At 35.6% G+C, this 14017-nt stretch overlaps 1 protein-coding gene across 1 annotated transcript; it reads right to left on the reverse strand.

Annotated features, from left to right (window-relative positions):
• Positions 1–210: 210 nt before the first annotated feature.
• Positions 211–13534, reverse strand: LOC129259570 (moesin). The gene is made up of 8 exons (XM_054897846.2): positions 13385–13534; positions 12504–12600; positions 10138–10301; positions 9609–9718; positions 8995–9248; positions 7310–7540; positions 4923–5109; positions 211–4381 (listed from the first exon to the last, which is right to left on the reverse strand). The coding sequence occupies exons 1-7, from the start codon at positions 13507–13509 to the stop codon at positions 4942–4944; spliced, it is 1149 nt and encodes a 382-aa protein (XP_054753821.2). The 5' UTR covers positions 13510–13534; the 3' UTR covers positions 211–4381; positions 4923–4941.
• Positions 13535–14017: the final 483 nt, after the last annotated feature.

The following is a 14017-nucleotide window of genomic DNA, read 5'->3' on the forward strand; positions in this document are numbered from 1 at the left end:
TGTATTTTGGACGAGATGACCTTACTTTTTTGGTGATAACCTTTTTTATTTAGGCTAGTCAAATTTTCCAGCCCCTGGTCCCCCTACCTTTGGGGAGAGATTTCCGACCTTGGCCAGCGTATGTCGACATAGGCATACGCTGAATCAGCCCCCCCCCCCCTCTTTAGGATTAAGCACGCTTACACAGTAATGACACCACAGATGACCAGCTCATTGAAAGGTGATTTATTTCAATGCAATTATCTGACACGATTACATTTCATCTCAATCACTCCTATATTATTATCCAACCTACATCATTCATACAAATGATTTCTTTTTTTTGTAAACTTTATAATTAAATATGAACGATTCACATTACATGTGGAAGTGCCTACAATTACATAAGTACTGTCGCTTAACTCAATAGTTATATTTATTTCAAATTTTGTTTTTTCAATTCAAAATTATCTTTTAATCAGCAATAGTTAAATATACTTATGAAAAAAAATAAACAAAAACAAATCTACAAGATAAATGTACTGTATCATGTAATGTTTGCAAATAAAGAATGGATTTCCTCAAAAAATGTCCACCAATTTAACTAGATATGTTACAGTACTGTGATATATATATATATATTAGTACTTTTCATTAAGTACCAAGTGAAAATGATTCCTGAACCGACAAACTGGTCGGTGTTTCATAAAACTGATAGTGCAGTTGTGCATGACTGAAATATGTTCTTAGGTACCAATACCTCCCTACAACAAAAGGGACCCTTTAGCACAAGAAAGGGTTACAGACAAGTGTAGAGTCATTTGTAACTTACTAACAGCTTTATGAAAACACCCACCAGGTATATTAACGTAATAGTTTGTACAGCTATAACCCAAAGTTATTTGTTGTATGAATACTAAGCAATTGTTTCATTAATTATCCTCTTGATCACTTTCGTTGATTTTGATACAACATGAGTCGATGGTATGCATTTAACCTCACACTTTGCGTATACAGTGCAATAAACATTCTTTTAGAATAGATGCTGAATATCCACATTAAAATCCTATCTTCCCAATCCTAACTCCATCGATGTTTAATAAAGACAAATGATATAAAAGATATGATACAGTATAATCTCTATGTGAATGATTTCCATGTACAAGTATAATATATGGGAACTGCCATTACTTTTTTTTTTCTCTATACAGCTCTTTTTCCGTTTAAACTGAAGTGAAAAAAAAACAAAAAAAACAACGAAATAAAACTAAGATGAATGACAAAACTGTCTAGAAAATAATAATTTACACTACATGAAAATGTATGGTGATATCTTCATTTCTGTATATAACTGAAGCTGGACATAAAATATAGCATGAATATGGTAAATGTGCAATCTATTAATGATACACCTACTTAATTTCAATATTTAATTCATATACATATACAGTATACCGCTAAAAAATTAAATTTCTTTTTATCAACCCTAAAATATACAAATTAGCTTAGCCAATATAACGCCACGTAATTGAAGGAAAATAATCTAGCATTCATATAAAAGTATACGCTTTTGCAACTAGAGAGATAACAAAGAAATTTACTCAATCATACAAAAACAATGGCCATTATTTGTTAAACAATTTAAATACAAAATATCAAGCTCTGAATACCTCTTTGTATAAGATTGTACAAAACGCAATATATCGTTGTGTTCTAAAGAATACAGGCAACAGGTATATGTATCAAATCAATAAGTAAACCCATGTTATTTAAGTACATCTTCACCGGCTTCACAAACTCAATATGGTTCTCATTCATTTGGAAATGATATGTATTATTACACTAAACATCAAGTTTATGAAACCTGTCGTATTTCATTTGATTTTGTTTAATTCTCCGAGGGATTATGCTTGATTGCCATCATCCTTCTATCTGCTTGACACTCTGTTGGATTGTCATGACTTTATAGTCACATGACTTATCACATGATTCATGATCACATGAACGGTGATCACTAGTAGTGATAAAATGATTGACCATTACACTGATTTCATATCACATCATGATATAAGTTCGCATTAATTAAAATCACAAGATTGATGATAACTTTGACATTGCAACCACTAGACTTGACAAGCAATCAAATGATTGCTGTCTTGACTTCTGATCAGCAGACATGCAATCAAATCAACAATCAAATGACTTGCAATCACGTGATCGCAGGTTTGCAGACATAAGATTGATGACGGTTGGCAATCATCACACGATTGCACCAGCAAGACTGACAGGAACAATGACTTGCATTCACAACAAGATTACATAATTTCAATTAAAAAAAAACTGTTGAGAACATGAAATACAATCACAGCATATGATTGCATTGTTTCAATCATAAGACTGATGAGATCTTACTAGAATACGTCAACTTCAAAGATGATTTTGGTGCTGCTGTTGAGCTATAAATTTGTTAAGTATCATATGGGTGTTGGATAATCCAAGACAAAGCAAAGATTATACGCATGAAAACAATAAAAATGCAAGGAGGATTGAAGAGATTTCAAAATTGACCCAAACTTCAATACAGCACCATATATTAGCATACACTAAAACCAGAACCATCACTACTATAATCGGCAATTATGATCTCCATTTACTCTTCTGAAATTTGTTGTACAACAGAGTGCCATTAAATACATGTTATATACAACATAATGTGTAACTCGAGGGTGAATGCAGTTCTTTGTACAAAACTCAAAATACTAGCCCCATAGCTGCATGTTATACAGAAGCTTTTTATGGCCAAGGCACTTGGTTCTTATCAACCATTTTATATGAAAGCCATTTAAAATGCTACGCTCTTTATATATATATTCACACAAGTTACACTCTATATTCACCAACTTATCAAAGCAGAAAATAAACCAACAAGCGTTTGTCCATATCTGTCTACAAAACAAAGAATCACAACTGGGTCTTTGATGACTAGTGGTACGACTATTGCAACCGTATCGACTGCGTGTACAGTACATTGTAGCAAACAGTCGCACAACCAATCATGAAAGACCCTTTACCACGACTAAAGTGGAATGTCAAGGGAAAGAAACGTTTCTCACCTTTCTGAAGAAATCTCACTAATTTACGATAAATTTCTATTTTCAAGACAATATCTAATACAATCGGCATTCCAGGGGGATTCTGATGCCATTGGGCGATCCAAGATGGAGTCATCATTCCCTCTCCCTATGGCCAGCAATGCAGGAGCCTAAGAGATTAGCTGCTTCCACATCATGCAACTCTATTACAGGTATTTCCACTTCTTCTCACAATTCTGTGGGTCAGCAAATTATAATCTCATCTCATCTCTTCAGTGAAACCTGAAGATATTATGTAAGTCACCTTTTTTTCCTAGTTTCGATTGAAAATACAAAGCTCTGGATTTTTGGTTTTAATCTAATACCTCGGCTACAGACACCCATGCCCATGCCAAGCGTGAAAAGTGTAGACGATGCAATTCACGAATGCATCATATAATCATGATTATCAATGGATGTTAAGCCAACTGTAACACCGATATATAATAAACTAGGTTTTTAAGGTTAACATTATCATATCAATAATATACATGACACATTTTCTAGGTTCGCACCGAGTAATTTTATCGCTCAATAATTTCAGCCATTCATAAAGTCTTTCTAATCATACAGTACATATACAGACATGGTCTTTTCATAAGAATTATAACAAGGACTATTTTGCTTTAAATATAAATTATCATTATTATTAGTTTTATTGACAAGGCGAGATGACATACTTTTTTTCTAGATCAAAAGCTAGCATTTCGACCGGACAGATCAGAGGCCCACTGAAAGGGATTCATATAATGCAAATATCCTATAAATAACACTTTCGAAGCCACTGCTCAACAAAAATGTCACAGCCATAGATATAATAATAGACTAATTTTGATTTAATGTGCTGATGCTTTCCTGGGTTTTTTAAACAATAATCATTGGATACTTTTGGAGTGTGTGTTGACTTGACACAATCATGGTGGGATTTGCCATGATCTAAAAAGCTTGGTAGTACTGATTAGTTTCCTTCAAACATCCACAATATTTTTCGGTTCAAGTTTTAGCACTTTATATCCCACTTGTCTGAAGGTCATACGTAACTTTAGTAACAACATGTGCCCCCCACCCCCTCCAAAATGAACGTATTTATCAGGACACTGTACAACACAAAATTTAACGGTTGCTTGTACAGTTAATATTTGCGTTTGTTTTACAAACAATGTTCAATGCAATCACTTGTAAATATCAGGATTGTGATCGATCAGTAAGATTTGTGTTACAGGACCAACGCTACATCCATGTCAATGCTGCTGATACATCCTGAGTTCTCTCTGCATGGAAAGAATAAAAAAAGAAAAGGTGGATTTAGCAATTGGTCCCATACTACAAAGTTTAGGGTCTGACAATACAATTGACTTTCACAACTAATCAGTTATGGTCAATCCAACTAAGCATAAAGATTTGTTCTACGATAAACTGTTACCCCTAAAAAGTTTACATGTGGGACTACAATAGTCCCACATGTAGACTTTCATGTTGTTAAGTGTAACATCGTAAAATGAGCGCCAAGAGAGAGGTGAATATTCATCACTTTCTTGAAGGTTTCCAATTAATGTGAAATTTCTTCAACTTTTCAGGAAGGTAATGTGCACAGCGATTTTCACTATGATTGCATGATCTTCTAAGGCATCAAATTAGCCCAGTCTTTTTAGTCGATTACTCGTGAAATTACTGCTTGTTGTTTGAGCTCATCATAAAACATCTTGCTCATATTCAACAGACAAAACTTCCTACTTACTTTTGGAGATTGATGCTAATTACATAAATACACTCAAGGAGACATGATTATGAACAGATATATGATTAACTTACTTCATAGATGTTTAATTATTTATATATTCTCAAAAGTGTCGATACGTTGCCGGGTGTTCCCGCTTCGGATGTTTCTCAACGTCTGGTATTTGTCACGCCCTGCTCTGATGTTTTCCTGATGGATCTGGTCATACTTATCTTCGCCCTTGCTTTCATCCTTCATGGCCTTCAGCTCGGACTGAAGTTTCTGTCATGAATGAATTTGATAGAGTTGATTTTAAGCAATGGGTATGGTGACATTTAGGCAGAAAACCCGCAAACTAAACCCCTAAAAAAAGTTTGGAAATCTGAGTTTGGCCATTAATTTCTCCCAACTCCCAATTTTACATAACGCATATTTGATATCATTCAAAAGATCATTTAATTTTCTTTAAAATGATACCACGCTTGTTATGATCATGCCATCACGAAAAGAGCAGGATTCAAAGGTGTTGGATGAGTTCTGAATTGAAAAGCTGTAAAACGAGCAGAAATCGTCATGAAGGTTCAATAAAGAACTGTGTTTTGTCTGTGTCAATAGAGATGAAAATCCATATTCAATTCAAGCCCCTGCGTCTTCATTTGTGATGTTTGTTGTGGTTTATGTAGTGATGGTTCTGTGAGATAACATGGTTTGAGTCGTGGTTTGAAATACCCATGCATGTTTGTTTGTTATGTGTTTGCTAGTGCAGAGGTATGTTTGATTCCATGTTAATGTTGATGTTAAGGTGAATGAAGACAAAAGAAAGCGCTGAGAGACTCACTCATCACCACGGAAAAAGGAACAGTAGTGACTTTCAATATTGTGTCATTTTGCAACTTTTGAATTTTGACCTTGCCCCACATTTCAAGGCACAACACCTCCATGTGAACCATTATCATATCATGTAGGGTATCATGTTAAAGAGAATTAAATTATCTATTCATTGGTATCAATCACACGTTAATGTTCACTAAAACTGATGAGGAATTATCGATCAAAGTCAGATTTCCAAACTTTTTTTGAGGAGTTTATTACTAATAGTTAACAAAATAATATATACAAGCTTACTGCTTATGTATTAAAGTTAAAGGGGAACTTCATCCGGACAAAATCTTTAATGAAACAAGTGGAACGCCTCTGGCAGTCTCGCCTGCATTACGCAATCTAATATAGCAGCAGTGCTAACTTTGAAAACTACTATAAAATAATCATTCACAAAAACATCATTCATATAATGACATAATACCACGTTCATTGACCATAAATGACATTTGAACGGAGACTTAAGACTGTCTACTACACCCATGTCCACATTTCATTCACTCTATCCATAAACTTTCAAAGTTATGATGGCACTTCAACAATTACCCCAACATGGCCTAAGTTTATTGACCTTAACTGACCTTTGACTTGGTTTTGTGACCTGAAACTCACAGGGGATGTTCAGTGATGCTTGATTACTCTTATATCCCAAGTTTTATGAACTAGATCCATAAACTTTCACAGTTAGGATGGTAATTCAACAAATACCCCCAACTTGGCCAAAGTTCATTGACTCTAAATGACCTTTGACCTTGGTCATGTGACCTGAAACTCAGGCAGGATGTTCACTAATACTTGATTAACCTTATGTCCAAGTTTCATGGACTAGATCCATAAATTTTCAAAGTTATGATAGTAATTCAACAAATACCCCCAACTTGACCAAAGTTCATTGACCCTAAATGACCTTTGACCTTGGTCACGTGACCTGAAACTCGAGCAGGATGTTCACTAATACTTGATTAACCTTATGCCCAAGTTTCATGAACTAGGTCCATATACTTTCTAAGTTATGATGTCATTTCAAAAACTTAACCTTCGGTTAAGATTTTGAAAATAATTTTCCCAACATGGTCTAAGTTCATTGACCCTAAATGACCTTTGACCTTGGTCATGTGACCTGAAACTCAGGCAGGATGTTCAGTAATACTTGATTAACCTTATGTCCAAGTTTCATGAACTAGGTCCATATACTTTCTAAGTTATGATGTCATTTCAAAAACTTAACCTTAGGTTAAGATTTGATGTTGACGCCGCCGCCGTCGCCGCCGCCACCGCCGCCGTCGGAAAAGCGGCGCCTATAGTCTCGCTCTGCTATGCAGGCGAGACAAAAACAGCAGAAAAAAATGTAAAAATATTGGTGAAGGTTTGAGAAAAATCCATCAAATATTTTAAAACACACAAGAGTGCTTATTTCATATTTGCAATTCTTGGCGAACATTTATGTTAGAGTCCAGGTGATAAATAGGAACAGTAAAATTTGAAAAAAGGGCCAAATCAATAACGGGCGAGAGCTGGGGCAATTTTGGATTGCAATGAGTATAGATAGAGTTGATATCAACTGTTCTTTGTTGTTTGTAGGTAAAAATCACAAGCAAATTACCTGTAATTTGTCTAGGAGATGCTTATCTGGAAGATAGGATTCTTTATCGTCTAAATCGTCGGTGTCATCCTGCTGTACTTCCAATTCGTGATCTTGTTCATCTTCTTCACCTTCATCTTTAGGAATTAATTGTTGAGCTTCTCGTTGAGCAGCTAGTTGAGCAGCATGTTGAGCAGCGGCTGCCTCCTGCGCTTCTTGGAGCTCCCTTTCCCTCTCCTGTGACATCCTCAACTGTCAAAACAAACATATATCACGGCAATAGACTAGGCGGAAAATCCCAAAACATTTTGAATATCAACCGACATCCAAAATCATGGAGACAAGAGTCCATTTCTTCATGGAAAAATTAACATGCTCATTTTTTTGCCATATGTAAATGAAATTTCAGTGCATTTTCAAGACTCATCCAATATGATATTATCAATCTATCCTGAAAAATACTCATCAAATATATATACCGTTGAGGCCAGAAGTTTACATACACCCAGGGGGGGGGGGGGGGCCTCGGCGGCCCCCTCAACGATTCGCGCAATATTTTTGCCGCGCGAAATTTTTTGACCGCGCCGCTCGCTGACTTTTTACTTTCAAGTCTTGCACAACTTTTGAGACCAAATTTGCGACGACTGGGTAAGCGGTTCCGAAATTACGCAACATTTTGTAAGTGCATGTCAGACTCAAAAACGTGATTTCGTGTACAAAGTCAATGCGAATTGTCTATTCAACCCATAATCAAAATTGTATGATTATTTTTAGTTTTGCTGGTCTAAATGGAATTATTTTATGCTGTTTATGATCTCAAAAGAGTCCCCAACAAAGTTCATTGAAAAAACAATAAAAAACAAAAGTTCCAAAAAAACAGAGAAATACATAAGAAATTGCAAAAAACAATATAATACATAAGAGATTGTACTGATATTGCAATTTTTTCATGTTCATTTGCTAAGAACACCATAAAGAGTTTCTACACAAAAAATTAGAACATTTGGAGCTTTATTTAGGGAATTAGAGCAAAAAGTATGATTTTACATACTAATTACGCATAAATTAGCATAATTACTTAATAACAATTTGCACGAAATAAATTTATACAGACTTTTGTAGATTGTGTTCCAGGCAATCTGCGTGCCAATTTTCGGCACGATCACATCATGATAGAAAATGTAATATAAATCATAGATTTTACATTTATATATTTCTATGAAACAATGTTTGAAGATATAATAACAAATAGAATACTGATTTGGCACCAAGATTACTCTTTTTCTTCAAAGAAAATTCCACCTAAAATATACTTTAATCGCAATGACATCCCAGTCATGTGAAAGAGCTTAATACGCCCTTTCATTTGATACCAAATTCGTCATGGTAGTATTTATATTTCTGAAGATACAGTAAATTTTTCAATGTTTGGCAAGCGAACGAATTTCACTGAATTCCATGGGTGTATGTAAACTTTTGGCCTCAAATATTATATCTGCAACATCATAAGGACCACAGACAGCCTAAAATGTGATTTTCATTTCATGTGGTAAAAGCAATCTTTTGTTTCACACTCAAGTACAAAAGTAAACGTAACTTCAGACTCCCCCTCCCCCTCACCGAGGTGGTATTCAGTTTAAGCCGGAGCAATTGGACTCGGGAGCTCAAGCTGGGTAACTGATATAAGGCCAAGGAACAGTGATTACCTTCTCTGCAAATTCAGCCGATTCTTTTAACGACTCTTCTCGACTTTGTTCCAAGCGTGCTTTCTCGTCTGCTAATGCCTCTACTCTTGCTCTCATTTCTTCCTTCTCTTGAGCAGTCATCTCCCTTTCAAGGGTTGCCTCGTTCATTTGCATTTCCATTGCAGCCACCTTGCTTTGATATTCTTCTGATTCCATCTGCTGCTGCTGCAATTTCTCGCGCATTGCTCTTGATTCCTCTTCCCAACGTTTCAAATCTGTGATTTAAACATAAAATCCACAAGTCGTAACAGTCATAAAGCAAATTGGAATGAAATAATCAGGGCCGGGTAATTACATTTTTTTTAATGGTGACTGCCCAGGGTTTTTGATAGAGATAGATGTAAACTACAAGACTGTATAACAAAAATTATAAGAAAATAATTGTTTATAAATTTGCCCTAAATGTTTTTTTTTATTTGTTGCATTTATTTGATAAAAGGTGTTTGATCTGCTCATTGAATATGCAAAACCTATCTATTCATGCATATCTACTATGCACATGAGGTAAAAAAAAAACCAAAAAAAAAATATCCATAGCTGGAATTTAGAAACAGAATGAATTCCGTTTAGCTAACCTTCTCTGCTCTTCTCCTCAGCTAATTCTTTCTCACGTATTTGTTGTTGTAATCGTTTATATTTCTCCTCAGTTTCCTGTCTCTTCTTCATCTCAATAGCTAGCTGCTCTCTGTAAAATAACATCACATAGATAGTCATGGATTAGTACTGCCCTAAAATAAAAACTTGTGATGATGCTGCTGCTGCTGACAATGATGAGGACGACGATGATGATGCTGATAATGATGATGGTGGTGGTGATTATGACGATAGTGGTCGTGGTGACACTGATCATGATGAAGGTGGTGATGGTGACAACAATGATGATGGTGTTGATGGTGATGATGATGAAAATGACGATGGTGATGATGAACGTTGCTTTTACCTACAAACAATCATTTCTCTCATAATAACAGGACAAGGGACAAAATACAAGGAGATATATATGTAACACCTATTCTTGCTTTTTCTTATATCATTAACTAAATTATATGACAATCACTACAATAATGGAAAAATAAGTAACAAAATACAAGGAGAGTTGTCTACCTTTCCAATTTTTTGGCTTGCTTCTCTTCCTTTGCTTGTGCCTTCATCTGTTGCACTTCTATGGTATCGGGCTTACGTCTGCGCATGTAAAGTTCATGGTTGCCCATACACAAGGCAAGGATTCTCTTGTTGATTCGCAACCGAGATGCGTAGAAAACAAAGTCCTGTCAAATAAAAGAGAGTATTGTTGAGGGGAAGGCCATCTCAAAACACTTGTTGTGAGAGTTTATTCAATGCTTTCCATATCTTCGAGAATTTTTTATAATATCAGACAAGATAAAAACAAATAACAAGTGGAATGCTTCTGGCAGTCTTGCCTGCATCACACAATCCAATAGGGTAGACGGGCTGACTTTCAAACAATTACATGAAAGATGCATTTTCTTTTTCATAAAGAGAGAAAAAAAAAACACAATTTTATAATAAACCCCCAAGTTCATTGACCTTGACTAAGAAACTTGTAAACTTATCAATCATTTGTAATATCCAATAACTATCTAATATAATCATAAATTTCCTTTAACATGCTTGAATATTTCCCTTTAATAATGATTCCTTGTAAATTGATCCGAAATGACCTTTTACCTGGACATGAAACTACCTGAAATTTAATGTCTGATACCTGAACACCATTTTTATACCCATGTTTTACATATTACCAAAGTTTAATTTTAAAAACTATCTTTAGTTAATATCAGATTATTGAGCCCCAGATGACCTTTGACCATCACCTAGTAATCTGAACATCCATTTACTGACACTTGATCATCAAGATATGAAAGTTTTATGGATAAGGAACTTACACTTTCAAAATTACCTTGATAATTCAAAATCTTAACCTTGGTTACCGGTAAGTTGTTTACAGTGATAGCACAAAATGGTCAAAGTTCATTGACTCTATATGACCTTTGACCGTGATCAAGTGACCAGTTTATCAGTGATAGTTGATTACCCATATATCTAAAGTTTCATGAAATACATCCTTATACTTCCAAAGTTAAGATGACATGTCAAAACTTTAACTTGGCTAAGATTTCGATATTGAAACCTGAACATGGTCAAAGTTCATTGACCCACAATGACCTTTGGACTTGATCATAAGACCTCATAAGTCCTAAAGCCTCGCTCTGCTATGCAGGTGATAATAAATGAAATTATTTACTATGTAAGAGCAAGATTTTTCTTTCACGGCAAACTTTAATGACATTGAATGATTAGATGTCAGATAGCTTCTAGAAAAAAAAAATTTCAAGTGGTGTTTTGCCCGATATTTTCTTTATTTGGGTATTTTCGTTCAACTGTCACAAAAAGGGGAAATATTGACAGGCAAGTCAAGTGTATCTGCACTTTCTTGACAGGATGTTAAAAGTAAAACCATCCTAACCATGTGGCTTTGTCCCCATATGCTCCAAGTGTTGTAATGTACATGTAGTTCTAGTTAAAAAATGTGATCCTCTGTCTTTTCGGAAGATAATCGTGAATGTTTGTATGATTAGTGCTAACTCTTGACTACTGGCATAATATACAAAGAACACAAAACAGGGCCCCGTCTTACAAAGAGTTACGATTGATCTGATCAATCACAACTATGGAAAGCCAGCAACGTCAGCATCTTATAAATGCATGTTTGTTCAAAATATTTTCTAGATGTAATGTATATTCATAAATTCATTGTTTTCTTGAAAAGTTTGAGTTTTCCCCTTTGTTCACTGATGGATTTCCATAGAGAGTTACGATTGATTGGATCAATCGTAACTCTTTGTAAGATGGGGCCCTGGCTACTATGATCTACTTATGTAACAAGTGGACATGCAAATTACAACAGTCCCTTTTAATTGTCCTCGAGTGCTTGGGGATCCCATTCACAGGAGACATAGTGAAAGAGGTACAAGCACCCGAGAATCACTATATGCAGAAGAGAAATCTGTCAGAAGCCATCAGAAACAGGCACGACAGTCAACGAATCTGCAATGATAATATACTTTATAAACTGTCTTTCAAAATAGGGGTACGACAGATCCCTGCAGGAACGTATCAAGTGACAAGCCACCCCCAGACCGACAATAAGCTGCCCAAACTGAATTCTGAGATTTTAGCGAGTTCGAAAAGGCACATCCTAAGCTTTAAAATGATACATAACTTGTCAAAGTTGGTGAAGAACCCATGAAAGTACTTGATTGAATGCAGAAGAAACAAAGCAAGAGCTTCAAAAGTTAAGGAGAAAACATAACAAAAAATTTATACTGGCCTATTTGGGGCCAAAATGATTTCCGCTGTCGACCGCCACAAAAATAGGCACGCATACACCCAAGGCAATAATCTATAAACTGTAAGATAAAATTCTTTCTGTCAATTGATGTACTTACCGGAGCTTTCTTCTCTATTGGCTTAATAACAAACTTCTTGTCGTTGAATGAGATGTTTCTGATTTCACTCCATGGGAAGCCAATCTTTGGTGTCAATCTGTGGCAATGACATGTACATACTCAATTAAAAATTTATAGACCTCATGCACGGACATCGTCTCGCAGCCATCTTAATGGCCGACAACATTGCCTTGCATGAGTAGGTAATTTGCAGCTGGCACATCTCTGACAACTCCTTTTATATGCCTTCCTTAACATTCTGAGGGAGAATGCTCATGATGTCATATGCACAAGGAGATTTCAAATCTCTTAGATTTTAATAATGCAAATTTAACCTGAATATCCTCGACACTTCTTTTAGTACATGTAAGTTCAGTTTTTTCTTTTGCAAAACAATCTTTTTTTAAACTCCAATCTCAGCATGGTTTTATCACATAAAATCTTTTTTTTTAATTATACATGTGTTTTCCTCCCTGAAATAAAAAAAAAAACATATCATTACCCTGGCTTTAAGCAAGCAAGCCTTTTACAGCACACAAGCATTTTGAAGGAATAAATTCCTGCCAGGTACCAATTTACTTCCCCTGGGTTGAGTGCATCACAATATGAATCAATTTCTTGCTGAAGGCAATCATACCGTGTTTACGATTTGAACCCACGACCCAAGTTTCAAAGCCAGGAGACTAATCATGTATGGGGGTGCCCTGGCCGAGTGGTCTACGGCACCTGATTAGAAACATGAGAGTTCTGGGTTCGATTCCCTACTACGGCACCTTCAGCAAGGCATTTCTGTACACATTTGTTCCTTATGCATTGAATAAATACAATACTGTAGGGCATAATAACAAATGTGCAAGAGCTTAAAAAAAGGGTTTACTTACTTGTCGTCCTTCTCGTAAACGTTCAATCCGAGCGCGTCGACTCCAAGCCAAAGATCAGTACCTTTCTTGTTTCTGATTTCAAAGTAGTTGACACCATACATCTCAAGATCCTGTGCAATCTTCATATACTCGGTAATAGCATCCTCCCTGTCCAAAAGAAAAATTAAAGAAAACAAATTGGTAGTGATGCCAAGTCTTGATACATAAAAACAATCCACACAATATTAATAATAATAATGGCAAAAAGAAGCTGCTGAAAACTGCTTAACTAATAAAAGAGAGCCAATGGAGTAAATTAGAAAGTCAAAAGGGTCCTAAGCTTTCGATCCTAGCAGAATCTTTGTCGGAGGCAAAAGGACAAACATATGGCCTAAGCTTTCGATCCTAGCAGAATCTTCGTCGGAGGCAAAAGGACAAACATATCTTAGGCCCCTTTTGACTTTCTAATAATAACAATGAATACAAAATAATTCCATTAGGAATTCACTTGAGCTAATCATATCCAACATTGACTTTTGGCGAGAAAGAAAGAGATGCTCTATTCAACTCGGCCACGTCTTATTGAATATAGAGCTTCTTTCTTTCACCTCATGAAAAATCACACACCATCACACTCATGCCTATTCGTATACG

This window comes from Lytechinus pictus, chromosome 4 (genome assembly GCF_037042905.1).
Source record: "Lytechinus pictus isolate F3 Inbred chromosome 4, Lp3.0, whole genome shotgun sequence".
Taxonomy (NCBI): Eukaryota; Metazoa; Echinodermata; class Echinoidea; order Temnopleuroida; family Toxopneustidae; genus Lytechinus; species Lytechinus pictus.